General features: G+C 42.5%; 4 protein-coding genes across 4 annotated transcripts; 2 read left to right on the top strand and 2 right to left on the bottom strand.

Annotated features, from left to right (window-relative positions):
- Nucleotides 1-235: 235 nt before the first annotated feature.
- Nucleotides 236-7,146, bottom strand: tatdn1 (TatD DNase domain containing 1). The gene is made up of 12 exons (XM_084562852.1): nucleotides 6,976-7,146; nucleotides 5,727-5,792; nucleotides 5,594-5,643; nucleotides 4,077-4,140; nucleotides 3,825-3,968; nucleotides 2,807-2,849; nucleotides 1,926-2,011; nucleotides 1,801-1,841; nucleotides 1,504-1,580; nucleotides 945-1,015; nucleotides 696-822; nucleotides 236-567 (listed from the first exon to the last, which is right to left on the bottom strand). The coding sequence occupies exons 1-12, from the start codon at nucleotides 7,052-7,054 to the stop codon at nucleotides 465-467; spliced, it is 951 nt and encodes a 316-aa protein (XP_084418978.1). The 5' UTR covers nucleotides 7,055-7,146; the 3' UTR covers nucleotides 236-464.
- Nucleotides 7,147-7,299: 153 nt separating this feature from the next.
- ndufb9 (NADH:ubiquinone oxidoreductase subunit B9) lies at nucleotides 7,300-10,226 on the top strand. The gene is made up of 4 exons (XM_084562525.1): nucleotides 7,300-7,420; nucleotides 8,787-8,979; nucleotides 9,170-9,283; nucleotides 9,794-10,226. The coding sequence occupies exons 1-4, from the start codon at nucleotides 7,332-7,334 to the stop codon at nucleotides 9,923-9,925; spliced, it is 528 nt and encodes a 175-aa protein (XP_084418651.1). The 5' UTR covers nucleotides 7,300-7,331; the 3' UTR covers nucleotides 9,926-10,226.
- Nucleotides 10,227-10,328: 102 nt separating this feature from the next.
- Nucleotides 10,329-15,668, bottom strand: LOC311501933 (fibroleukin-like). The gene is made up of 6 exons (XM_084564005.1): nucleotides 14,848-15,668; nucleotides 13,739-13,973; nucleotides 13,409-13,540; nucleotides 12,501-12,717; nucleotides 11,833-12,028; nucleotides 10,329-10,695 (listed from the first exon to the last, which is right to left on the bottom strand). The coding sequence occupies exons 1-6, from the start codon at nucleotides 15,484-15,486 to the stop codon at nucleotides 10,549-10,551; spliced, it is 1,566 nt and encodes a 521-aa protein (XP_084420131.1). The 5' UTR covers nucleotides 15,487-15,668; the 3' UTR covers nucleotides 10,329-10,548.
- Nucleotides 15,669-22,714: 7,046 nt separating this feature from the next.
- Nucleotides 22,715-24,733, top strand: LOC311501228 (pro-opiomelanocortin-like; the record flags this gene model as incomplete). The annotated part of the gene is made up of 2 exons (XM_084562945.1): nucleotides 22,715-22,831; nucleotides 24,062-24,733. 2 exons carry the CDS (start codon nucleotides 22,715-22,717, stop codon nucleotides 24,623-24,625), a joined length of 681 nt encoding a protein of 226 aa, XP_084419071.1. The 3' UTR covers nucleotides 24,626-24,733.
- Between the last annotated feature and the right edge of the window lie 1,916 nt (nucleotides 24,734-26,649).

Raw genomic sequence — 26,649 nt, 5'->3', positions numbered from 1 at the left:
AAGATCCGCATTCTTGAACAGTGGGTTTAAGTTTTTACTTTAAAGTATTTAAACTCCAAAATCACACAACAAATCAGACCATGGACACGGTTAAATGCTTTATCAGCACTTCTGAGAACATTAGATGTTAATTTAAAATAAATATATTAAAATAATTAATTAACTCATTTATACTAATTGTAATTAGTTGTTTTTTTTTAAATGCAAGTCATCCATCACTGTAGACAGAACTTATATGTTTTATTCTTTGTATTAAAATGCACCAGAACTTCATAATAATTGTTGTCAGTCAAAAAAACAGGGACTTGATTAGCATGTATATTTAACACAGAATATATTTCTGAACAGTGAAAACTCATTGCAAACGTAATGTTTTATTTCAAAATCAGTCACTAAGTTTTAACCAGGGACCTTTTCCACTCATACCAGTAAATTAAGAGCATGTGATTCAGTCTCATCCGTCTTTAGCTCGAGCTGAAGAACACTTTAATGGTGTTGTTGTAGATGGTGTTGGACAGCTCCACTGGATCCTCTTCCCTCGCAGCTGCCATCACCTCCAAGACTTGTCTGCAGGAGACAAACACCGAAACATTTACATCCTTCATAAAGCTCGTACACTGAATTAAGTGGTTTAAAACATGCACATGCTGAATTTATCAGCTTCTACTCCATTAGTTCTCACTACTGTTGCTCACATGATGTGACAGGGCTCATTCCTGTCCTTCAGACAGTGTCCTGCCTCCCATTTCTTCTTTGTGGGAAATGTAGTTTTAACGTATTTGGAGCCTGCGTGAGTGTTCTTCACGCCACACCACGGAGCGTCTGGGGGAACAAAAACAAAACAAGAGGATGGGGCTTCAGTGAGAGTATAAAAACAAATCGGATGTTACAGTTTCTTTTGTATTAGTCCGTCAAACGCCTCCAATAAACTGTGTGTGACTCACCTGTTTCTATCATCAGCCTCTCAGTGGGGATCGACTTCATAGCTTCAATATTGGCTTCTGTTTTTAAGGAACTGAAAAGTTGGAGTCTGGTTACCAGGCGCCATCACAGCGACCATAATATAAAGAGATTTGAAATAACATCATGTTCTTTGGTCCTATATGGGAGCTGCTGTCTGTGGCAACTGTCAATCATTATGATGTCACGTCCTGTTTTTATAGCGACAAATAAATCAAACTAAACTTGAACAAACATCAGCGACTACTTTGACCCAAGTCCCATCCACTATCATGAAGGGGGCGGGGCTTATGAAGTACACTATACTGCAGCCAGCCACCAGGGGGAGCTCTACTTGCTCAGACTTCAGTTTAGAGGCGCTGTCATGGCGTCCATTTTTCCTACTGTCTATGTTGTGGGCACACGGGCGAACTCTGATGTAGTTGCATGAAAAAAATCAAATTTCTTATTTTTACAACATCCTAAGTTAGCACCTTTTAATGTTTAACAACTCTGAGCCAATAACTCAGGAAAACCTCACGTCACATTTAAAAATCTTCTCACCATCCGTTTATTCCAATATAGAGGTCCAGATCGATGAATGCAGCAGCGTCCTCTGCCGTCCCGTCAAATGAGTGAACCTGAAAGAAAATATGAAAGGTTATATACGTTTCCAGGGTATTAACTGCGGAGTAAGTCCCCCTGCTTTTACCTCTAAGGTCTTTTAATGAATGAATTTCAGACTTCTTTGTGACATAATCTTGAGGATTTTAGATTCTTATTCTGCACAAAAATCCACACAGCAAAACACGTCCACTAATCAAAGGCATTCTTAAAAAATGAGAAATGAAATGCCCTCACCACTCCTCCAACACAACGGTCTCGGTTTCTCTTCATGATTTCTGTCAGAACAGAAACAAGAAAATAAAAATAAGGTTTATCTAAAAAAAAAAAAAAAAGTCCACGTCTCTGCTGCACAAACCTACCGATGAACTCCTGATGGGAGTTTCTGCAGTGGAGGAACATGGGCAGCTTGGTCTCCTCCGCCAGGTCAAACTGCTTTTCAAAGTATCTGAGCGGAAAGAGCAAAGAGATAACACCATCCTGAAAAAACTAAGGAGATGATAGTGGACATGGGGAAGGAGAGGAGACCTCATCATCCACTGTTGGGTAAAAGGGGTAGCAGCTTCAAATACCTAGGGGTCCACATTACCTAAGACATCACCTGGACCCTGAACACCTCACAGCTGGTCAAGAAGGCTCAACACTGGCTGTACTTCCTGAGGAGGCTGAGGAAGTTCGCCATGTTGCTTAAGATCCTCTGCAACTTCTACAGCTGCATCACCGTGTGGGACGGCAGGACTACGGCCATGGACCGAAAACGCCTGCAGAGGGTGGTGAAGACTGCTGAGAGGATCACCAGGACTCCACTCCCCTCTCTGCAGAGGACCCCACCCACTCTCAACAGTTTTCAGTTCCTTGTTCACATTCCCACTTGCACTAAGGTACTAGAACTGCAGACTGGCAACCAGAAAACACAGAGAAGAGGCCGACGTTGAATAAAGTTCAATGAAGAAAGCAAATCCAATTATGGACTGAAGCTGTGAAATGGCGACCACCAACATTTTTATAATAACACTAGTGTATCTCTAACAACAAGTGACAAAGCTACCAGCTCGTCACTTAACTGTCCACCTCCTGCTTTAGCATCATTGTTTCTGCAGAGAAGCAGCTCTATAAGTGAGCGCTCAGCAGTAGAAACAGCAGACAGACGCAGTTAGAGAAAAGATGGGGAACATAGTGAAGCATTTAGCAGCTCTGCAGGAGCAACGAGGACGGACGACTCGTTAGAGACACAGAAACTTACTTGAGTTGAGTTTCCTTTGGGCAAAATTCCAACCGGTCAAAATCTGGAACAACGAGAGAAGATTTTATTCGACTAAACAAAAACAACAATACTTAATATTACTGTAAAACATTGACTATGTATAAACCATCAACACAGATTTTTAACTTTTTAACTTTTACAACAATTTAGCGATGGATCTATTCTGAAATCCATTGAAGAAGCAAATAAACACATTAAAAAACAACTATAAACACAACTCACCCGCTCAGTTACACATACACAACCATCAATACAGCAAAACAGAGTGTAATCAGTAATCCTATCCTATCAGGACACTTTGGAAAACCCATCAGGCCCCAGATAATTCAAACCTTTATTAAAGTGACCTGACTTTGAGTGTAGCATCCATGTAAGATAATCCAGCAGCACTAACCAGACGACGCTCTACGGCAGTCTCTGATACTTGGTTCTTTTTCCCTGATTCATTGTAGTAACACGTCTCTTCCTTGCAGAATAAATGGGAATACGATACGGTATTATATTTATTAATAGTTGGGATCCTTAAAATGACAGAAACTGGGTCCATACGATTGCAAACTGAAATTGATTTAGTGTGTATTATCCACATACTTTAGCTTTCAACATACTGACACAAGAAATGCTTCAGAATCAGACGATGTGAGACTTTGTTTGAACAAACTGCATTTTCAGTTTAAGTTCCAAACATTTGGACTTTGCTACCTGCCACTTTAGAGCCGATTGAACGTTTAAAAAGTTCTCTCTGCAGCAGTTATATCCTGGTTAAAGTCTGCAACCACAACATCAACTAGTTTTCTTTAGACTAATCTTGTTCTGTTCATTTCTTCGTCCGTTAGTTGCAGACAGCTACCAGTGCTTTAATCATAAACAGTATTCTGGACATGAATATTTTTAAGGCTGTTGCACTTGTTTCTCTGTCCCCGTGCCTTTCAAGTAGACAAACTAATAATAGAAGAACTAGCTGCTCATGTTTGTGTTGGAGCACTACTGAACACACCCAGTCCACACTCTCCGACGGCCACCACCTTTCCTCTGTGCGCCGCCGCCAGCTCCATCAGCCCAGAGAGGTACTGGGATTCTCCTTTCTTTTCAAACTCAGTGCAGCGGGTCGGATGGCAGCCGACCGTGCAGTAGAACTCATCTGGAAGAACACAAACGTGACCACTTTAACTTTAACAACTCTGCATGCTGAACACACTGCGTCATATACTCATTCTGGGCTCTGGTTTGTGTCGTGGAAGAGCATTACCTCTGGTCTCAGCCAGTTTAAGGGCTTCCTTGCTGTCTTCAAGGTTTCCTCCTGTGATCATAAACTGTAATGAAACAACAGGTGAGACATTACTCACAGCTGACACCAAAATAAATGTCATTCAATCATTTTCTGTAACCGCTTGTCCTCTGTGGGGTCTTGGGGAGAGGGGCTGGAGCCTATCCCAGCTGTCATTGGTCTAGAGGGGGGGGTCCACCCTGGACAGGTCTCCAGTCTATCCCAGCTGTCACTGGTCTAGAGGGGGGGGGGGGGTCCACCCTGGTCAGGTCTCCAGTCTATCCCAGCTGTCACTGGTCTAGAGGGGGGGTCCACCCTGGACAGGTCTCCAGTCTATCCCAGCTGTCACTGGTCTAGAGGGGGGGTCCACCCTGGACAGGTCTCCAGTCTATCCCAGCTGTCATTGGTCTAGAGGGGGGGTCCACCCTGGACAGGTCTCCAGTCTATCCCAGCTGTCATTGGTCTAGAGGGGGGGTCCACCCTGGACAGGTCTCCAGTCTATCCCAGCTGTCATTGGTCTAGAGGGGGGTCCACCCTGGACAGGTCTCCAGTCTATCACAGGGCTAACACAGAGAGACACTCACACCTACGATCTAGAATCACCAATGAACCTAACCAGCATGTCTTTGGACGGTGGGAGGAAGCTGGAGAACCTGGAGAGAACCCACGCAGACACAGGGAGAACATGCAGACTACACACAGAAAGGAACCAGTTGGAACCTGGATTAGAACCCAGAACCTTCTTCCAGGCATCAGTGCAAGAAACATAGAGCAAGAAAACTGACAGTCTACAGCCATGCTAACAGATCAGCCCAACGTACTGATGAGCAGGTATGATGTTTATAATGAGTATTATGGTAATTAACACACAGGCTGATGGAAACGTCCTTAGAGGATGGATGCAGGTTTTCATGAGGATGGTTTCATCTCATCTGTGTAAGTGTCCATCTCTAAGTCCCTGTCCATCTACCTGGTCTTAATCTAAATGTGTCTCCACATGCGTCCCCAGCCAGCACTTGAGATCTGATCTCAGTGTGTGTGTCTGTAAATCAGCAGCGCCATCATGTGGTCAGTAGAATATTGTAGCAGCTGCTGTCTCTAATGGATCTCTACCTACCGCTGGATCAGAACCATCAACAGCTGCTTGTTGACTTGGAGACATGATCCAGATGTTGGAACAAGATGGAAAGACTCTCACATGTTAAGATCTGATTTATTTTACAGACGTGCACAGAGGTCAGATTACTGAACAATGAAAACGTCCATATGCACCGTAATTTCACTGCTGTGCTGTTTGATCCAGGACTCATTGTGTGTTCTGAGGTTCACCGAATAACTGAATAACTCAGTCTGTGAGAAATTATAACCCTTAATTATAATTATAGCCCTATTTTAAACAGAAAAAACTAATAAAAACAACTGTTTGCTGCGTCTCTGTTAAAAACAGACCCACACTATGGCTACACAACCTACACAGAGATGCTGGAGGGTTTTTGTACCTTTTCAACGCCACTTTTAAGAGCTCTGTCGACGATCTGATCGAAGTCATCTGTGAGGAAAACACATGGGACTCAGACGAGATCAATCTTAACAGAACACAAGTCAAACTAAAAGAGTGAAGCAGCCGCTCACCGTCGTGTTTCTGCTTCCCTCTGTAGAGACCTCTGAACATGGGATCTGTCAGGTTCACACCGATATCTGCAGAGGAAGAACACGACGTTATTACTGTTATTAATGAAATGCATACAAGTACTTGCATATACACAAGAAGTACTGAATTGCACAGATGATTGTCAGATATTGCACAGATGGATCAGGTGTAACTGGGCTAAGGAGTTGTAGATAGTAAATAGTAAAAGCGTTGAACGTTGAGGTGTAATAATATTGCACATATTTAGAGTGTTTGTTGTGGAGCCTAACAGCAGCAGGAAGGAAAGACCTTCTGAATCTTTCCTTCACACACATGCGTTTATTTCCTAAACTGATCTCAGTTAATCAGCTGTTTGGTGGTGATGTTGTCTAATTGCTTTTTTTCCTCCAAACAACTCACAGAAAGTAGAAAATTCGAACAAAACTGAGATTAAAAAAAGTAAATCGACAGCTTTGAAGAACTAAATAACTTGATTTGGTGTCACAATTAAATACTATAAATACCTGTAAAGACTAATTGATGCTATCCTGGTAAGAAATGTGCTCAGTTTCATAACTTCTTGAACTGTTTTGTTCAGTTGTAATAATTTAAAGTAGTTTTAGACCATATTATTTAATTTTTTAGCGTATATAATGAGTCATAGAGAAACGTGTGATCTTAAAATTTGGATGCAAATCTTAACGTCTGACAGGCTTGAATCAGCAAATACGTGGAATTCATGCTTTAAAAATGACTTGATGTTCATCAGAGATGTTTCCTGTTCTGCTCTGATTTTTAAAGCTATTTTGTGGCTGTTAATATCCAGGGACATTTCACTGCGTGGATTTTTTTTGTTTGTTTTTTGTTTTTTATCCATTTTACATTTCCTGCTTGTAAATACATGTATTTGCAGCATGTGTGGCAGTAAACAGTGTCTTTACAATGGTTTCCTACAAGCCTGGACACCTGTGACACACCTGTAGTGTGTGGTTTGATTCTCACAGAGGCCAAACTTAATTAATCCGCCTGCTATAGAGGAATAAATGCAGCTCTGCCACCTGTCACACTGTATCCTGCAGAACTGCAAACCTCTGTGACTGCTGTGTTGTCAAACTGGGCTAACTCATTAGCTCCCATGCTAACTAAACATGCAGCCTGGTCTATTTACAGCTCACGGTAGCAGGCAAGGACACCAGGTGTGTTCCACCTTCTTGTCATGTTTCAATGAACCATTAAATCCAGCTGTCTTACCTATGAACCTGTGCTGTGCCATGATGTGAAGAGAAAAGCTTCTAAAAAGACCCACACATGCAGCTCTCACCAATCTCATACTGCCGCTGTACCGTAATCACGGTAATAGATGGGAATCACGTTATCAAATCAGCTATCTTTGGCTGCGTTTCTCACCTTCTCTATGAACTATAAACAAGATTAAATAGAATTTAACTCAGTCTTGTCGTTTTACACGTTAACACTTCCCATTATATTTAACTACAAACATAATAAATGTATGGGTGCATTTTATTGGTGATTTACGGTCGTGTCGTCCCAAACTCCCAGAATCCTCCGCGTCTGCTCAGCGAGAAGGTGACAGGGGACGGCGAAAAATGGCCTCGGCCTATCTATCCCACCAGCAAAAAGTGCTGCGGCTCTACAAGAAATCTCTGAGACACCTGGAGTCATGGTGTGTGTTTAGGTAAGAGCATCTCATCCGTCCGCTCGCTGCGTGAAATGGTGAAAATACAGAATCCCGCTGCTGCTGCGTGTGTGTATGTTTGCTATGCTAAGCTAACAGCTAGCCGCTGCTAGCCGCTGCTAGCCGGGTCACTCATTCCTCAAGTCACAGTTACACAGATAAAAACATGATTTTATGTTTTTCACACTCCTCTAATTTAAACAGCAATATCAACATGCAGCCTTAGAGTTATTATCATTTTATTTTAATTATTATTTGAGCCAGAATTTCATTAGAACTTGACACAACGTCTAATAAATAATATCTGCAACAGTCAACATGAATATTATTCAGAATATAACTCATATTTTAATCAATATTTAAAAGTTTGCTTCACATATTAGTGGCATGAGGTTTATCTGTTAAATGCACGTTCAACAAATAATGATAATAATAATAAAAGGGGGGGGGGGGGCTGTCAGTTCTATTGAATAATAAACTGATTTTGTGTTATTTGCATGTGAAGCAAAGTGAAACCTTGTGTTCTGATGAGGTTTAATCTATTATTTATGTCTTAAAGTCAGTCATTTGATTGTCACACAGCCTCTTGTCCTGATTCAGTGATTTGTTTCGTTCCAAACTGAGTCCAGATCTGTTCGTTAAACATCTTCTGATGGTCAGACCTGGACGCTTGGTCCCCGTTTGTTACCTGGGTCTCATTCACAGCCTTTTCCTCTCATGGTCCTCCTTCGTCCTCCTTCGTCCTCCTTCGTCCTCCTTCTCCCCCAGAGCGCTGTTAGCTCCGGCAGGACTAGTCTCTCTCGTGTCCTCTGAGTCCGAGGTGCTGTCGGGTCCCGGTGTGGACCTGGACTGGTTGACGTGCGGTGCAGTTTTTAAAAGCTGCTTCTCCAGGTCAGAGGTCATCCTCCAGACTCTGGCCGTGAAGAGCAAACCAAACCAGAGCAGCCGCTTTCAATTCAATTCAGTTTTATTTATATAGCGTCAATAACAATGTAAGTTGTCTCAAGACGCTTTACAAAACCCGCCTGAAACCCCCAGAGCAGCCTGAAGGCGACGGTGGCAGGAAAAACGCTCTTTTAACAGAATGAAACCTTGAATAGAACCTTAAGCTGTTATGGAGGAACCCATCAGCCTAAGGCCGGTCAGGTAGAGACAGAAAGAACAGATAAACATAACGTAAAGCTTTGTGCTTTCTTCTTCCTTCCTTCACAAATTCAACAACCCAGGCTGCAGCTTGGACGTCTAGTTTGTCTTCGATCCCTCTGTGATGTCCTCAGAGGTGGTCTTCCTTCCTCCAGCGATACGTCCGTCGCCCCAGGTTCTTGGTCTTCATTGCATGTCATTTCTCCCCCCCCCCCCCCCCCAGAGACAAATACCGTTTCTACGCCTGCGTGCTGCGAGCTCGCTTTGATGAGAACAAGAATGAGAAGGACATGGTGAAGGCCACCATGATGCTGAAAGCAGGAGAGGAGGAGTTCTGGGCCAACCAACACCCCCAGCCCTACATCTTCCCCGAATCTCCTGGAGGGACGTCCTACGAGAGATACGAGACCTACAAGGTGAGGCAGACACATGATGATGTCTGGGGAAGACTCCAGGTCATGGTCGATTTAAATAATGACAACAAACAGAAACAAGAGCAGCTTGACTTGTAAGGTTGAGAGAAGAAGTTTCATCCAAGTGTGAGGACCACGAGCATCATGAAGCAGATGAAGCTGAATGTGCTACGCTGTCTTTGTGTTCCCGTAGGTCCCAGAGTGGGCTCTGGACCTCTGGCACCCCTCAGAGAAGGCCATGTACCCAGACTACTTCGCCAAGAGGGAGCAGTGGAAGAAGCTGAGAGCACAGAGCTGGGATAAAGAGGTGGGTCGGGCTGCTTCCTTCTCATAATACTTGACACTCACCGGGACATTTGACCTTTTCTGTGTCCTGTACACTCACAGACAAGTAACTCTGGTAAAAGACTCAGTATTCAGTTTGAAAGCGATCCTTACTGCCGGGCCACTGATTGAGTTATCCGTTAAATCCACCAGGTGGCAGCACAGTTTAACCTCTGTCCTTTCCTCTTAATTTTAAAATGGATATCCACGTAATGTTGGGATTTATTGTCTTTCTTTTAACACCTCTGGTCAGGGTTAATTTATCTTATAAAGCAGATTTAAAAGCAACAAACACTGATTAAAGTTTGGTCTGAGTTAACATAAAGGCTGAGATAGATCGCTCTGGGTCCTTGGTAAATTTACGCCAAGAAATTATCATTTATTTTGCTTTTCTTCCTTAAGATCTCTCCTGCAGGACATTTAGGAAACATATTGTTTTAGAGGTGATGATAAATAAAAAGGTGGACGTTTGTCCTCTTCTGTTTCCTTCCAGGTCGCCCAGCTGGAAGCCGAGACTCCGGCCGATGGCCCCAAGACCGAAGCCCTACCTCCTGCCCGCAAGGAGGGCGACCTCCCCCCTCTGTGGTGGGACTTTGTCACCCGCCCCAGGGAGCGCCCCACATAAACCCCCCCACTGGCCACCTTTCCCCAGAGGGGGGCGTCACTCATTCCCGCGTTCTAAGGGGAATTATTTAAACCGTGTTAACAGCAGCACGGAGACCGGCTCACCTCTTACTACCGTCTGTCTCTGAACGAGTTCACCTGAGCGCGCTGAGTTCACGGTGGCGGATGACTTTGAGGAGTCCTGTACATGTTCCACTTAATACCTGTAACTGTTCTAAGAAACCAATAAATAAATGTGTGATCAAAAGTGTCTTTGCCTGCATCTTAAATTCCCCCGATTTGTTTTGATTTGTGGGTCTAAAGTTCACCTGATGTTTTCTGAAATGAAGTCCCGCTCAAATATAGCCCTCTGACATCTTCTAAATAAATAAATAAATCTCTAAAGAGCTTAAAAATATCTTTTATTTTTGAAAAGAGCTTCACTTTCATTTCTTACATCAGCTGGTTTCTGTACTTTTTAAATAAGAGCAACTCAAACTGGAGGAGATGAGCCGTTTGTTGGGGACTATTTTCAGCAGCAGATTAATACGCGCTTGCTCTATTCAGTAAACTCTGGATCTGGAGGCCGTTCTTTTAGCAGCTGCTAGTCGAGCTTTCAGGCCGCTACGCCCCTCGGTGCCGTCGCTATGGCGAGTGGCGTGGCCTGAAGTTGCGTGGTCGTATCATCATGGTGACGGCCTTCAGAGAGTAGAAGTCTGAATCCTTCCAGGTGAACCAGACGATGCCGTCCGGCCCCAGCAGGTTCTGGGCTTTCAGAGAGTAGCGTCCCCCCTGGTGGAAGCACATGAAGACCTCATAAAAAACTTAATCACTGAAGATTGTTTGAGTGAAAAGAAACTACCAGGCAGGAATAAAAATGTGGACAATTTTGATGCTTTGCAAGAAAAAGATGAAGAACAACGTGACATAGTTTTTCCAGTTTTTCCGTCCCTCCTCGATTAAAACTCCTCTGACATGAACACATCTAAAACATGTAAAACATCTGTAACTGCGCTTGTTTAGCTACAGCAGCTGACAGAGTGGTGCATTCAGAGCTAGGCCGAATAAAACACCAACGAAGGAGGTGGCCATTGATTTCAGGATGAATGAGGCTGACCTTGACCCTCTTCACATGAACAGAGCCTGCTGGTGACCTTCTACCGCCCCACCATCACTGTAAAATAAAAGCTGCAGAGGGTCACCCATCCTGGACACCAGCCATGAAGTGCAAGACAAGACACATTTGTCCTGTTCGATTTTTGGTCCTGTCCTGTCCTGTCTTACTTGGTCCTGTCCTGTCCCGTCTTATTTGGCCTCGTCCTGTCCTGTCCTGTCATATTTGGTTCTGTCCTGTCTTATTTGGTCTCGTCCTGTCCTGTCCCGTCTTATTTGGCCTCGTCCTGGCCTCGTCCTGTCCTGTCCTGTCCTGTCCTGTCCTGCCTTGCCTTATTTGGTCCTGTCCTGTCCTGTCATATTTGGTTCTGTCCTGTCTTATTTGGTCTCGTCCTGTCCTGTCATGTCTTATTTGGCCTCGTCCTGTCCTGTCCAGTCTTATTTGGTCTCGTCCTGTACTGTCCTGTCTTATTTGGTCCTGTCCTGTCCTGTCCTGTCCTATCTTGCCTTATTTGGTCCTGTCCTGTCCTGTCCTGTCCTGTCCTGCCTTGTCTTATTTGGTCCGGTCCTGTCCTGTCCTGTCCTGTCTTATTTTGCCTTGTCCTGTCCTGGCAAGTATCTATCTATCAAAAAACAAAACAAAAAAAAAACCTTGAATTTCCCTCGGGATCAATAAAGTATCTATCTATCTATCTAAATACCATGACCTAGTGTAGATGACGGATAATCTTCATAGACGTCTAAGATGGACACAAGGTCAGAGGTCAGAGGTCAGACATGACTCAGTCTAACCTCTGAAGGTCCCTGTGTTTGTACCTTGTAGTAGACGCCGTTGAGGTTGGCGTAGAAGCACTGATGGAACCACCAGCCGGCGTGGCTGATCTCAGCGCAGATGTTGCCCGTGTCTGGCGTGCTGAAGGCCTGGCGGTCGTGGTACCAGCCGAACGAATCCTCCACCGTCCCGCTGAAACCAGACACGTGGAGGCGGAAGTGGTTCTCCTCGTCATCTATCCTGCAGCAGGAGGAGAAGGAGGAGGAGGAGGAGACACAAACTCATTTCAGAACGAGGCAGACGAAAGCAACTGTGAGTGAAGATGATTGACACGAGTCAGGTTATGACACTGAGCCATAAGACTAGAAACTTTAAAGTCAAGGCACCTGGGGAACAATTCAAGGGGGGGTTAGGTGCTGGCTCAAGGAACTGGTGGACCAGTGACCGTACAATCCCAAAGCTGCTTCTTTAACTACTAGTCCACAACTCTACCTTGAACCTGAATTTCGACAATTTACAAGCAGGATGTAAACTGTCTTTTTTAAGATCAAAAAGATGTGAATGTTCATCTTCCACAAGCTCTAAAGATGGAATATGTCACAGGTACAGGTGGGTCAGGTCGGATGTCAAGATGAGATTGTAGATTAATTATCTTTATAGCACATCTTTTGCAGGCAGGATGGTGCAGGTGAGTCTGTCCTCCACGGTCTACCTGAAGGTGTGGTACAGGGCATGTTTGTGGACGTGGCTCCAGTCCTGCAGGTCGATGCGGAGGCTGCAGTGGCCCTGGTTGGTCAGCAGGTGGAGATGCTGGTTGCCCAGCCAGTGTTCTCCTCGTGGCTCGCCAAAGCCGTCGCGGTACTCCGACCAGCCGCGGTTAAAATTCAACGAGCCGTCGCGCCGTCGCTGGAACACCGTCCAGCCTCCACCTGGTGGACACACAAACAGAAACCAGTCATGTTTAGATATCTGTAAGAAGATGTTAGGATCTTCTTTAGGGTTGTATCTAACCTTGGTTAGATTCGTGTTCACAAGTTCTAATAGGCCCTCAACTCTACATGCTCGCAAACAGATTCTCTGTAGTATAGTTCTGTTCTGAACCCTCTTCCAAAGACACATCAAATAAATTACTTGGTTGTATAATTATTAGGTAGTCGTATGCCTTCGGAAAGAGGCTGCCATCAGGTTGAGACCAGCTTTAACTGGGCTCAGCTCGGTCCATTTGTTGAGGATCAGAGTGGTAATTGCTGCGTTCACACCAGCCCAAACCAACCTGGTGGGGAAATGCTTCCAGTTTGCACGCCAGCTACGGCATGGGGCTTATGTAGGATCTGGGCTGTCAAACTGACGCAGAAGCTTCAATCACCTATTACGGCTAGGGTTACAGAGAATGTGACAGAAATTCACAAGTACTTCCCAGCAGTTATTTTCTTTGGTCTTTGGTTCAGGAATTTCCCAGTTTGAAACTAATACCAGACTCCTTTCCAAATTATGAACTTGGGACATAGGTTCATCTGAGAACAACACACATGATCATGAAACTACCTTAACTAACCCTAACCCATATGGTATAGGTGTAAATGTTTGTGTACAGCTTGCAGAATAAAGAGATTGTCCCACCCTCCGTGTCCATGTCGCAGTAGACCGGCAGGGTAACGCCTGGCGACAGGACAATGGTGTAAACGCCGGAACGACGGACACCGTTGTGATGCAGAGACGCACAATCTGATGGACAGAAAGAGATCTTTCCATCTGACAGAAAGACAGAGAGAGAGAAAGATGATCGTCTAACACTTCAACAAACTCATTTGTGTTCTCACTGACTCGGCTGACTTTGGTCAAAGTACTACAAAAACTGAGCTATCATTTTCTAGCATGTAAAGTCAAGAAAATAAATGCATGATGATGCAAATGATGCACGTCATGCATCACGTGGTGCTCGTCGTGTACCCGGTGGCAGGGTGTCTCGCATGCTGAGCGGCGGCATGTTCCCGACGACGTTGACGGTGCAGCCCGTGTTGTGGCTCATGCTCTGCACCGTGGCCGACAGGTTGTGGAGCTGCGCCTGCAGCTCGTACAGCAGGGCGGCGTGGACGTGGAGCAGCGTGTCAGCCTCGGAGTGACGCAGCTCCAGAGAACGCAGCCTCTGCTCAAAGCTCGAGTTCAAACCGACGCTTCCATCACCCTGAGGAAGAGAAGAGGCAGTTAATTGTTGTAGGGGTTGTGGTGTTGATTAGTCCAAGCCTCGATACTTCAAGTAATTTAAGAAGCGTGGAAGCCATACATATTCTGCCTCAGGAAAGTTTATCTGGAGTCTCTCTGTTGGGAACTGATTGTGCTTGGCCAATCAGATCTAGTGGGCGGGGCTTAATGTGGTGATGGACAGAAGAGTAACAGTAGTCACACACGTCATCTGAATCCCAATGGCGTGTTACTGTAATAGACTCTAATAGATAGCTTCTCACTAGTACGACAACTTAGTTTGCCTCATTTGTGTGTCATAATAAACTTGGATCAACACATTTCGTACATCTCAAAACAAACATAGCTAAACGTGTAGCCTGTCGTTTAATGAAAGCATGGTCTGCTTGGAAGGATCTCTGTGGGTCAGCAGAACTCAAACGGATGCAGGACCCTGACCAAAAGGCCTGCAGCTAATCCTGTTAGCATTCAGGGTTAAGGAGGACTTAGTGGGTGTCAAGAGAGAGAGACAAAGACAGACAGAGGGATAAACAGAGGCAGAGATAAACAAAGAGGAAGAGGAAGGAAGGTGCAGTGTTGTACCTGCAGGAATAATGTTTCCCATATATTTTTATAAAGAATAAAAGATGTACAGTTCCTGTTTACCCTTGTTCAATTTTGATGTTTTTAAAGAATCATATTTTAGCTTGTTTCCGTTAACCTTCCCTGATCAGTAATGTAAAAGCTGTCGTAAAGGAAACAAAGTGTGGTCATGTCTTTAAATTTGTGTCTCGTGCTCACAGTTTGGGACATTTTGGGAAGTGGAATTCCCAAAATGTCCCCAAAGAAGTTGAAGCTGCTGTTTTAAGTCAGTCCACCTGCATCTCCAGGCTCTTGACTCGATGCCGGTGGTTCCTCAGCTCCTCCTGCAGGTCCGACATCGTCTCCTTCAGGTCCTCCAGCTGCTCATTTCTGTTGCGGTTCTCGTGAAGCCAGAAGGAAACGTCGTCCGTGCAGCGGAACATGTCCGGGCAGCGTTTCTGAGAAGTTCCCACAGGCGGCAGTGTCGCTATCAGCCTGCACTGGCCGTTAGACATCAGCTGGCTGCTGTACTCGCCACACTGTGACCCTCCAATGGTCCGGTTCGTTGTTTGGTAGGTGCCATCATCGTCGTCACCGGTGTTGTCGCTGCGTATCACCAGAGGGGCATCGGGGGTCAGGTCAGAGTGTGTTTCCAGGAACGATGTGCGAGGATGCCAGTCAGCGTCCTCGTAGTTGTCCTTGTCCATGTCTGGTACGTCCCAGTTTGTTTCCATGTGCATTTCCGATACGTCCCTCCTTGTTCGGACGTCCATGTCCAGAACATCTGCGTTTGTTTCGGTGAGGGTGTTGGGGTGCACGTCCTCGTCGTGTCCAACATCTGGGTGTTCATCTAAGGCCAAAACGTCCCCACCGATAGGAAGAAGACACCAGGTGCTCAGAAAGACCAGCGTCAGTAACATAGACGCCCATTCCATCCTGAATGTTCAGTAGCTTGCCCTCCGTGGTTGTTGTGGACTTTTATCCATAGCAGCTTCCAGTCATCAGTAGAATCAGTTTCAATTAGTGGACCAACATCAGTCTCCAACGTCATAGCTGAAAGAGGAGGTCCAGGCTTTGTTCAAAGTTAGACAGTGATTGTAAGCCTTGATTCATTGTGGGGGAGACTAGTTGGAGATCTGAAACAAAGCATAGACCGAAGGTTATGACATTTCTGTCCAATAAACTGACTTAAAGACAGAGCAGGAGAATTCAATCTGGAAAGTGTCACCAACATCCTCTGGACTAGAAGAGTGGCTGTTTTACCATCAACAGTTGTACAGAACTAGTTTCCACACAGTCCACCCCTTCCAATCAGACCTGGACACAGATTGGCGATGGAAACCTTAAAACTATAGTGCATGACGTTATCAAACATACTGGATGTTGGGCTCGAACGTACCTGAGTGCACTACCTAGTCCTAAGCACTTAAGCAGACTCAGGTAAGGTCCCCAAAGAACTAAAACGGTCCAGATGATAAAATACGTAAAGAAAACCTCTGTGCTAAGATGATTTCACAGTTCTCAGTAGGATATTGCAACTGGAATACCCACAAGCTGGACTACTAGCTTGGACAGCTGGATGGACCTCACCAAAGTCCAAGATGGATGCTCAACAGTTCTAAAGGAAGTAGCTTTATGGCTCATAGAATGAGTCACACTGTACTGTCCAACTTTTATCTACTTTTATTCTGTATAATTTATATTGACCAAAAAGACGTGTGGTTTTAGTTTTATCCCATGCAGTGTATGACAGTTGATGACAACCAATATCAAAAAAAATAAATAAAAAATCCTGATTCGGTTTACCTTCTCTTCCACTACGTATCTGGGATATTGACCAATATGAGCCCAAAGCCTTCACTCCCTTTGTGAGGCTGTGTCCAGATGAATTACCTCTGAGGTCAGATATCTGAGCTGTTGACCATGTTCCAGAACAACAAGTCAGAAAAGCATAAAAACACGTCACATTAAAAGGTCTATGAAAACTGTGTTGGTGCACTCATGGATGCAACGGTGAATAATAAAAACTATAAGTTCCTGCAAGATGATTTCCTTGAACTGTAATCTATGGAAAACTAATTGAGCTAAAAAATGAAAATGCTGTTTTTTTTTTAAACCACATTCCTACCTGCTGCCATGTCACAGTGCTGCACCAAGCTCAGTGGAAAAGCATCAGGACTGCCAGGTGACTGTGTGTGTTTGTGTTCAGCGCTGGGTATGACATCTTATACCTGATAATCCTCTCAGGGGATTGGCAGCCATTGGCCGCTGAGGTAATAGATTACAAGTAGTAAGATTAATGGGGCAACACATTACCATAACACCATTCAATGTGTTTGATAGTTTGGATTCTGATTTATTTTGTCCTCCTCTTGATTCCTGGACTTATTTTATTAGTGTTACATCCACAAACAACAAAAGAACTTTAATGAAACCTTCACATCAGGAACAAAAAGGTGCTGCACTCTCAGGGAAGGGAGACCCAAACAAAAGGCCAGGCAAAAGTAATCTGACATAGAAAAGAGTCCAAACATGAATAACACCGCACTCAGAATACTTGAGGCATGGAAACACAGCAAGGAAACAAACTGGTGAAGACCTTAATTCAGTATCATGACAAATCTGAGGCATCAAGTTAAAAGGAAAATTGTGAAGGTTCTCAGTTATCCAAGCCATGATATGGCCAAGAAGCGTTTAAAGCAACTGGACTTCAAGACATTTTGCCACTCTTTCGAGTAATTTCTTCAGTTTTAAGTCCTCAACGATAGGAAAGTATCCAGCCGTTAATGGACACTAGTCGTGCCAGTTTCTGATGGGCTATACCCACAGATGATCCTATTTAACCCTCAACTTCCCACTAGTGCTTTAGAACTCAAAGAACTCGCTTTTTGGATAACACAGAAAATCTGTTTTAATGGACCTTAGAAAACAAAAAAAAGGTGCTGCTGTCACCGAGGGGAATTAATACAAATGAAGCCCAACTAAATATGGCAGCTACTGGTGGTCAAACCAGGGTTTTATCTGCCCCAACAATCTGACACCACTCTGTGAATTTCACCCAGGGAATATTAACTTAATGTTTTACAAGGTACTCGGGTTGGTTAAGTAAGAGTTGGTTCAGAGCTGAGGCTTACCGGTGGAGAGGAGGGCTATCAAGAGGAGGTATCACAGGAAATGGTCACCCCAAACACAAACAACATACAAAGAAAATGATATAAATAGGAACCAAATACAAATCTACTGCCACACTGGCGCTCATCCGGAGGCCAAGCAGCTAACCGCGTTAAAGAAGTTGGCCTGGGTCAACACACAACTATGCCTAAAACATCTCAAACAACTTCTGAAGGCAGATTGGCTAAAAAGGTGAAGCAGATAAAGCCGAAGCAAAAAAAAAAAAAAAAGCCAAGCCAAAAAGGGGCAATCCAATATTGTAAATCAGGAGTGTGTAGAAATGCGTCAACAGCCACGTGGTGTAGCTTCCAGCATGGCTAGTAGGCCTCAGCAACTCCTGTGGTACATTAAAAACATCATTTACAGACAAGTAACTGACAATGGATCATATCACATAAAGGACAATACATGTGGACTCAGGAGAGGAGAAAGGAAGTAGCACAGTCACCGGTAGTGGTCGGTGGACAATGAAGTTCCACAGGACTGGACTCGTATAGAAAACCTATAAACACAACTATGGTAAATAAAGACACAGCAGTCAGCAGAGGAGAGTCATCTTATACCTGCAACACTGGAGGTCAGACAACCTGGACCAAGGTATGCATGCACCCAGAGTCAGGGAACAACTTCCTGTTTTAGCAACTCTGCAGCTAATTGGCTGGCGACAGGCCAATCAAAAGCACACAGCAACAGACCTGCATAGACTACATAAAAAAGAAAATCCAATGACAGATAAACCAAGAAACCGACATACAAAAATTACAAGAAGAATGTAAATGTAAAATGTAAATGTACTTTATTTATATAGCACCTTACATCGACCGATAGGTGAACCAAGGTGCTTTACAGATTAAACAACAATTTAAAACAACACACCGGAAAACAAGTACAGTAGTAAAACAAAGCTAAAAAAGAAACTAAAAACAATAAATGAGAGGATAAAAAGTAAAATAAAAACGGAATAAAAAGAAATAAAAATAAAAAGACACATGGAAAAACTAATGGTAAACACAAGATTTTACAGCAAAAGGAAGTGAACAGAAAGACATAAGGACGAGAGTCTTTTCAAAGACAAATGTTCAGTATCACAACACCATAAGGTTGAAAGGTGCTTTTTTTTTTTTTTTTGCAAAAATAATCTATAAAAAATTTTAAATTGTAAAATACCTGATGAAATTTCCATCGACCAGTTAATTAATGAACACAGGAACCTTTAGCTACCATGTTATCTGTGAATTTTTAGCAACAGGTCTTTAAACTCGTAGGAAAACCTTGTTGTTGTTGTATCTGCTCAGTGGAGACAAACAAACAGGACGACAGATGGAATTTAATTGAAGACCAGAGTGGTCTCAGTCCTTATCCTGTGTCGATAATGTCCCTCTGACTTCTGTTTCCCATTAACTCTTTCTCCCTGAACATACCAGAGAGCTGTGTGTAATGGATTGGATGGAGGTTCAAGGCCGTGGTGGCTCTCTAATGGGTTTATATTTACCTCATGTTTGTTCCATTAGAGAAAAAAAAAAAAAAACTCAAAGAAAGGACTTCTTTAGTGACCACGACAAAAAGTAGTGGGAGCTCACTTTGGTCACTTTCATGTTCATTTTCTAAACCAAAAACATTGTTTTAATAAAACTAATATGCAACAAATCTTCTAACTCGACTGTTTTTACTATTAAAATAATTCCTGAAACATGAGAGCAGACTGACATGTTCTCTACTACTGGTGATACTATGGACAAGCTGTGGCATCTGATTGGAGGAGAACTTGTGAGGAGATGTCTACACTGCAGGTATTTGGACATTTCCTTTCTAGGGAAGGAGAAGGGGAAGAAAGTACGAAGTACGAAGAAACAATACTACTTATAACATAGTCAACATGATCAGGGCAGCCACTGGGTTTGCAATGAACACCATCTCCCCCTTTTTCAAAACAGTTACCGTATATTTTAATATTTAATGTAGAACAAATGCACGGAAATAGACAAAACAGGGAACTAAAATACACCTGAGTGTCATTACAACGATGGAAACACATTCATGAACAGATGGACTCTAATTTGGCCCTGAAACTAACTTGTAATCCTAGATGTGCTCTTACCTAGCTAGCCTCCCAGCTAATAGTAGCTCTTCCTAGTTTCATAGCCTCCCAGCTAATAGTAGCTCTTCCCGTTTCCCCTTTAGTCTTATGAACCCAGACTACTGCCACCTGCTGGCATGAAGAGTTATTTCCGTGTGGCTGTAGTCTTTGTGGTGTGTTCAAGTGCCAAAGAGACGTAGGTGACGTTGAGGTGGGCCTTCGTTGTCAAACAGAAACACCTGCCGGACACAGATCTTGGGTGGGCTGATTAAACCAATCAGTCTGCTTCAGGTTAGTCACACTGAGAGCCCAGACAATAGAGGGGCCCTGCAGCAGGGGAGTGTGTTCATGTAACTGTAGACTCTGACTTACAGGTTTGAATCCGCTCTTCCTCCCATGACAACATGTCGCTCTGCTGTTAATCTGCTGACATTTACTACACGGCTGCAGAAATCTGCCATGGCTCTTTTTCAGGAAGTCTTTTAATGAAAAGGTTAATTCAGTCAAGGTGTTTTTTTTATTTCATGGAAAGTTCAGCCTTTAGAGTTGGATGAAAATGATGAAGGTGATGATGATGATGGTGGAGGGTGATGTTTGTGTCAGACAGGTGGACGAGGAGGATGACATTTAATTGATGGTCCGTCTTTACATGGCAGTGTGTGTGTTCACAAATATGAATGAGAGAGTGATGTGGAGAGGTAATAACGTCATCACCCATGTATACGTGTGTGTGTGTGTGTGTGTGTGTGTGTGTGTGTCCTTGGCAGACAGGGTATAAAATCAAACTGTGGTTCAAAGGAACAAAAGTGGAGGCTAAACATTTCAGTCTGACGACCGAACGAAAAGCCAAACATCAGAGAGAGAGAAAGAACAGGCGGGCGGTGAGTTATTCCTATTCTCTGTTTCAGTGCTGTTATTTGCTTTAAGTCTTTAAATCAACTTGACTTTATTTTCATTCTTTCTGAATTAAATAAATACATCGACCAGTACTTTCAGAACAGAGCAGTTTACTGCACAAAGCTTCGTTATTGACCATAGACCATAACATTTCTTTTTTCATGTGCATATGGCTGAGCCCTTTTAAATCATTTTAAATCGTAATCTTGGATTTACACTGTAAGTCCTCTTAATCGTTTTAATATATGTATAATATAATACACTTTTCTTTTTCTTTTTTCTTTTTTCTTTTTTCTTTTTTCTTTTTTCTTTTTTCTTTTTCTTTGTTCTTGCTTTTAACTGTGTGTTCTAATTTGTTCTGTTTTTATGTAAAGCACATTGAGTTGCCTCTTGGTATGAAATGCGCTATATAAATAAAAATGCCTTGCCTTGCCTTGCCATAGAGATGCAAAAGCAACGAAATAACTCAAATATGTTAAACAAAATTATTTAAAAATAAAAATAAAAAAGAAGGAAAACTGGTAAGATTGATAAAATAATGCTTGTCTTTATTTTAATTCTCTCAGAAATAAAAACAAATATACATTTATTCCCTAAAATAAATAGATGTTATAATAAAAAAGTGCAAAAGTAATTCAATAATTTAAATGCAACGTTCAATAAGTTAAACAAGACTAAATAAAAAAATTCAATTAATTTCTGTGTAACATGAAAATAGAAAGGGGAAAAAGTAAAAAAGAAAATTTTAAACCATGTGATATAAAAGGTTAAAGATCACTTTAACGTGCAAACAACAAAACAAACAAACAAAGCAAGTAACTAAAATATATTCATCAAACACAGTCACCACAAGGTGCTTCACAAAACGCAAACGTGAGAAAGATAAACTGGTTTGTAAAAACTATTTAACAAGACGAGTCTAAAATATCAGTAACAAAACCAGAAATTATTATATTACTGGATAATTGTCAGTGATGCAGCAGCAAATAAATCAGATTTATAAAACACTGCTGTACTGGACTGTACAACAATGAAATGAAATAAAGCTGTAAAGTTACGAGCAGCAGTGAATAACCTAAAGTAAAAATACTTTGTAGGTGATAGCCCTGCAGTCACTTGTTATTTTAGGTACGTAGGTGAGATGATTATTATTATTATTATTATTATTATTATTATTATTATTATTATTATTATTATTATCATATTCAAGACAGAGCTGAGGTCCAGGTCATGAGGTGTTTTAAAGGCCTAACATTTTTAAGATAAAAATAATTTATTTAACTTTCATTACAGAACCAGGATTTTTGCAGCACAATAAACTTTATATATATATATATAGTGTGTTTACATTTACACAGAAAAATATTTAATAAAATAAATACAAGGCAAGAAAAGAAAAGACTCAAAAAATTAAGCGACTAGACAACAACATATTTTTCATGATCATCTGTTTAATACCATTTATTCCTTTATATATTTATTCATTTTAATTTGAGAACAAAAGACACAACAAATGTATACAATAATCTCTCTGCATACCGTTTAGGGCAGATTGGTGTTAACTCTGCATAATAAATAATAATAATCATATAAAATAATAGGAAATACCATTTGTTGTTTTTTGTTTATTTAATTATTGTTCTGGAAACTAAAAAATATTTTCCTGGTTAAAATCGTACTTACGATTCTTGTTCATTTAATATTTTAGAATTACTTTGTTCATACATATAGTTTTTAAAAGCCAGCTGTCTTTCGTCCTCTTACAGTTTTTATTATTTAACATTTACTCCGCGTCCATGTTGTTAAATGAATGTGTCACTTTATTAAATCTCTGCAAAATATATTCAGGATCATTATCATTGTTTTAGAAATGAGCTGAATTATAATTTAAATTTCTCATTTCAACACATATCCAATTATTGCTCTTTGAAAGTACAGACTGAACAAAGCTGAATGAAGTGAACAGGTCACGGTGACATGCTTTTTGTTTTTGTAATTCTACAGCAGATCACAGGAGAATGTGTCCTGTGTGGTTACTGGTGGTGGCGGCGGCGGTGGGCGTGGTCAGAGGAGCTGTCAGTCAGTGCTGGGAGCATCCCACCTGTCAGACGGTCAACTCTGAGAAAGGCATGATGGTAAAAACACACACGCTGTACAAAGCAAACACACTCAGGGGATGCTGTCATATAGATTTATATAGATAAACTACCAGAGCTGAAACAGGGAGACGTTTAGAGCGACTAGAAATATGAAACCGGGGTTATGAAGGTAACCAAGGTTCTATGAATTCACAGGAAGACCTGTGTAGTTAGTCTGACTGCCAGAAGAGGGAGACAAAGTTCTGCATTTAACTTTTGACACACTTTTAACTGTATTTATTTAATCCTCACACAGAAGGAAAAGGAAAGCTTGTCTATAACAAAACAAATACCGTGATGCTTGTGGAAGTTATTTTATTCAAACGTCTCTGCTCCGTAGTTGAATCTAGACGAGCAGCTTTTGATTATCGGCTTCACTTTATCGGCTCTCTTTTCTCCTCATCCTTTTATTTGTCCCACTCCTAGAGGGATGGTATTTCTACATATTGAACTGGTCACTGAGAACAGACAGCTCATGTGCTACATACTGTGAGCTGCAGATATGTATAGACTGTATAAAAACATGCAGCATCAGCACCATCAGTAGCATTTAATCACCTTTTCCGTGTACTGAAGCTATTTATCAAATAGTTGATGTGCAGCCTCCTTCTCTCTGTTACCACAGGACGTTTGGTGAAGTTGTTAACTGACTGCTGTGAAGAGGATTTGGACCGTTCCTCTGCTAGCGTTAGCGTTAGCCTCTTCAAATGCATTGCAGTAATACTTTAGTTGTATTTCAGGACTGACATTCTCACAGTAGTATGGGCTTCATCTCTAGTGAAGTATTTCCACACACTTGATGAACCGCTGCTAGTTTGCTGCAACGACCCACTGAGCTCCTCACCTGTCTTCTAGGTCCTGTACTAATCTGTAGAACCCCTATTAGTCACTGCCGTCATACTTGACTACTTGTCATGCTGTATGTAATGATAGTCAGGAAGAAGGGTACACTTTATTATAGATGCACTTGACAAAAATGAAAATGAATGACAGCATCAGCTTGCACGTCTGAAAACAAAGAACTGTGAGTTTCAGGCCAGTGAGCAAAATGCTTTAACCTTTGGCCTTCAAGCGTTCCCATGTCTTCGTATTGATGCAGGATCTTGTTCGGCCGATTTAGACCAACTCTAATCTGTTTCTACATTCTTTAATCTGAGGTTACTGCCTGTGGTCAGTCTCGGGACGACTGCATAAAACTATTAACGTCTTCTCTCTCCTGTCCTGCAGGAGTGCATCCAGCTCTGTCGCTCTGACGCCAACGAATCTCCCATGATCCCTGGTGATGCCCACCTCCAACCTTCATTCGACTTCCTTTCCCTATCGCCTTCATCCTCCTCCCTCTCCTCCTCGCCTCAGGCCAAACGCTCCTACTCCATGGAGCACTTCCGCTGGGGGAAGCCCGTGGGACGAAAACGCAGGCCGGTCAAAATCTACACCACCAACGACGTGGACGAGGAGTCGGCCGAGCTTTTCCCCGGTGAGATGCGACGGCGGGAGCTCGGCAGCGAGATGATAGCCCCGGAGGAGGAGGAGAAGGTGATGCAGGAGGAAGAGCAGGAGGAGGAGGTGGAGCAGCAGCAGCTGGAGCAGCAGGAGCAGCTCCCGGCCGACGTCCAAGAGAAAAAGGACGGCACGTACAAGATGAAGCACTTCCGCTGGAGCGGGCCGCCGGCCAGCAAACGCTATGGCGGCTTCATGAAGAGCTGGGATGAGCGCAGCCAGAGGCCGCTGCTGACGCTCTTAAAGAACATCATCAACAAGGACGGACAGGAAGAGAAGAGAGAGCAGTGAGAATAGTTTTCATCCACAGATCCTGTAACCAAATATTAAACATCTTGGACCCACACTGTTTGTTGTTTCCTTTAAAATCTACTCCAATGAACGTTTTCTGATTTAACAGGGAGGAGGTCAGGGCAGATGACTGGTATACAAAACCCCAATGTTAATAAAGTTGTCTTATTCAGCACTAAAACGAGGCTGTGATGTTTCCTGTCATCTTCCTTTGAAAACTATTTAATATGTTGTTTTTTTCTCTATTAACATTTAGTCAACTTAAACGAATAGTTTAAAATCAGGACTGACTACTGGCCTGTAGCTTGATTAGCAGATTGATTAAACAGATTCTGATTTATATTTTATTTTTAATGATTGTGAGAGCTGTTTTGATTGGATGTCTCTGCAGACTCAGGCAGAAAAACCAGTTCTAGTTTGACAGAGACGATCTTTAAGAGACCCACTAATAAGAAGAAAGATGTAAATAACTGTAAATGACGTGAAAACATAAAGATATTTGCAAGCAAACGACACAGTGGATGTTGTTTTTACTATCTTTCTATCTATCTATCTATCTATCTATCTATTGCATGTGAGCAGTAACACAATGAGTCCACTAGAGAGCAGCACTGGTTTACAGCTGTACAGACAACAGCTTTGGACTCATCCATGTATTCATTAATTGAGGTCACAGCCTTTGCTCACATAACAAAGTTCACACATTTAAAATCCACTGTCACTGTGTTGTTAATAATCATATATAATCACAGAAAAATATGCAATGATAAAAATGACGCACGAGTGAATAGATGAAGAGGTCTTTATTGTATTTCTTTGAAAGAAACATCGGCCTTTTTCTGAAAAATAAAACAAATATTAAAATGTTAAAAGTTGATATTCCCCTGATCCAGCTCCTCCATGGAGGGAGGCAGCACCGTCAGGGAGGGGGGGACTCTACCCACTGCAGAGAGACAGAGACAGAGACAGAAACTGGGAGTTTGGGTGAAGCTGCTCTTCAGTCTTTCACTTCCCTCTCTGAGCTCGGTAACCGTGGCAACGGACAGGCATCACTGCTGAACCACAGCAACAGACAGGTTTCAGGACTAAAGAGGAAACTTTGAAAGTGTCATTTTGTTCCTCTGATGTCTTCATGTTTCATCTACAAACTACTAATTCTTAGTTTGACACTTTCAACACATTTGACTTGATGTGAAAAATGTCACATTTCTATTATTTTACAGGATCTTAACAGTTTCAAACAGAACAGACCTAGATGGTGTGTGTTTGTTTTGATTCTTCAACATGAACATTGTTAACCACTGAATTCCACATTAAAACTCATCCAATGAATCCAACTCAGACATCATGCTGTTTAAATAGAACAGTGAGCTTTGAACAGATTGGGATCAACAAATGTAGATATAAGTCACTGATAGAAAATGGGCTAAAATATCATCACTGACGCATTTAATAAACATTCACTCAGATCATTTCCATAGAGAGTGACTTTGCATCAGCAGCACCATGCTCCAGTGCTCTGGGAGAGTTTATAGTCCTGAGAGTTGAAGACTGCATGACTGACAGCTGTCCTTCATGACAACAGAAGCCACAGAAATCCTCCTCATCAAAAACATGACTTTGATCTGCGTCCTCATCTGGACTCTCCTCTGCTGCTGCTTCACAGGTAAAGTCCAGAGAATCAAACTCCTCTCCTCTATCAACATCCGTCCCTCTGAAATGAAGCCCACAAAACCATCAAGCTGCTTTATGTTTTTGTCTCTGTATCCTCAGAGTCCAGAGGCCAGGTCACAGTGACTCAGCCTGGAGCAGTGACCTCTGCTCTGGGAGGAACCGTCAACATCACATGTTCAGTCAGTCAGGATGTGATTAATTCAGATTCTGTAGAGTGGTATCATCAGAGAAAAGGAGGAACTCCTAAACTTCTCATTTACTATGCAGTTAATAGAGCATCAGGGATTCCAGATCGTTTTTCAGGCAGTGGAAGAAAGACTGACTTCACTCTGACCATCAGTGGAGTCCAG

This window comes from Chelon labrosus, assembly GCF_963514085.1.
Source record: "Chelon labrosus genome assembly, chromosome: 16".
Classification (NCBI taxonomy): Eukaryota; Metazoa; Chordata; class Actinopteri; order Mugiliformes; family Mugilidae; genus Chelon; species Chelon labrosus.
This window is presented reverse-complemented; position numbering and strand designations above follow the sequence as displayed.

What these genes read in the sequence shown, in the direction of transcription:
- tatdn1 (XM_084562852.1), bottom strand. Translation starts at nt 7,054, where the DNA reads ATGAGATTGGTGAGAGCTGCATGTGTGGGTCTTTTTAGAAGCTTTTCT. An exon ending in CGTCGGAGAGTGTGGACTGG is followed by an intron (nt 2,850 to 3,824) that starts GTGTGTTCAGTA and finishes TCGTTGTTCCAG; the next exon opens with ATTTTGACCGGTTGGAATTT. An exon ending in CTCCCATCAGGAGTTCATCG is followed by an intron (nt 1,842 to 1,925) that starts GTAGGTTTGTGC and finishes CTGTTCTGACAG; the next exon opens with AAATCATGAAGAGAAACCGA.
- ndufb9 (XM_084562525.1), top strand. Translation starts at nt 7,332, where the DNA reads ATGGCCTCGGCCTATCTATCCCACCAGCAAAAAGTGCTGCGGCTCTAC. An exon ending in AGAGATACGAGACCTACAAG is followed by an intron (nt 8,980 to 9,169) that starts GTGAGGCAGACA and finishes GTGTTCCCGTAG; the next exon opens with GTCCCAGAGTGGGCTCTGGA. An exon ending in CACAGAGCTGGGATAAAGAG is followed by an intron (nt 9,284 to 9,793) that starts GTGGGTCGGGCT and finishes GTTTCCTTCCAG; the next exon opens with GTCGCCCAGCTGGAAGCCGA.
- LOC311501933 (XM_084564005.1), bottom strand. Translation starts at nt 15,486, where the DNA reads ATGGAATGGGCGTCTATGTTACTGACGCTGGTCTTTCTGAGCACCTGG. An exon ending in TCAAGAGCCTGGAGATGCAG is followed by an intron (nt 13,974 to 14,847) that starts GTGGACTGACTT and finishes TCTCTTCCTCAG; the next exon opens with GGTGATGGAAGCGTCGGTTT. An exon ending in CTGCGACATGGACACGGAGG is followed by an intron (nt 12,718 to 13,408) that starts GTGGGACAATCT and finishes TGTGTCCACCAG; the next exon opens with GTGGAGGCTGGACGGTGTTC.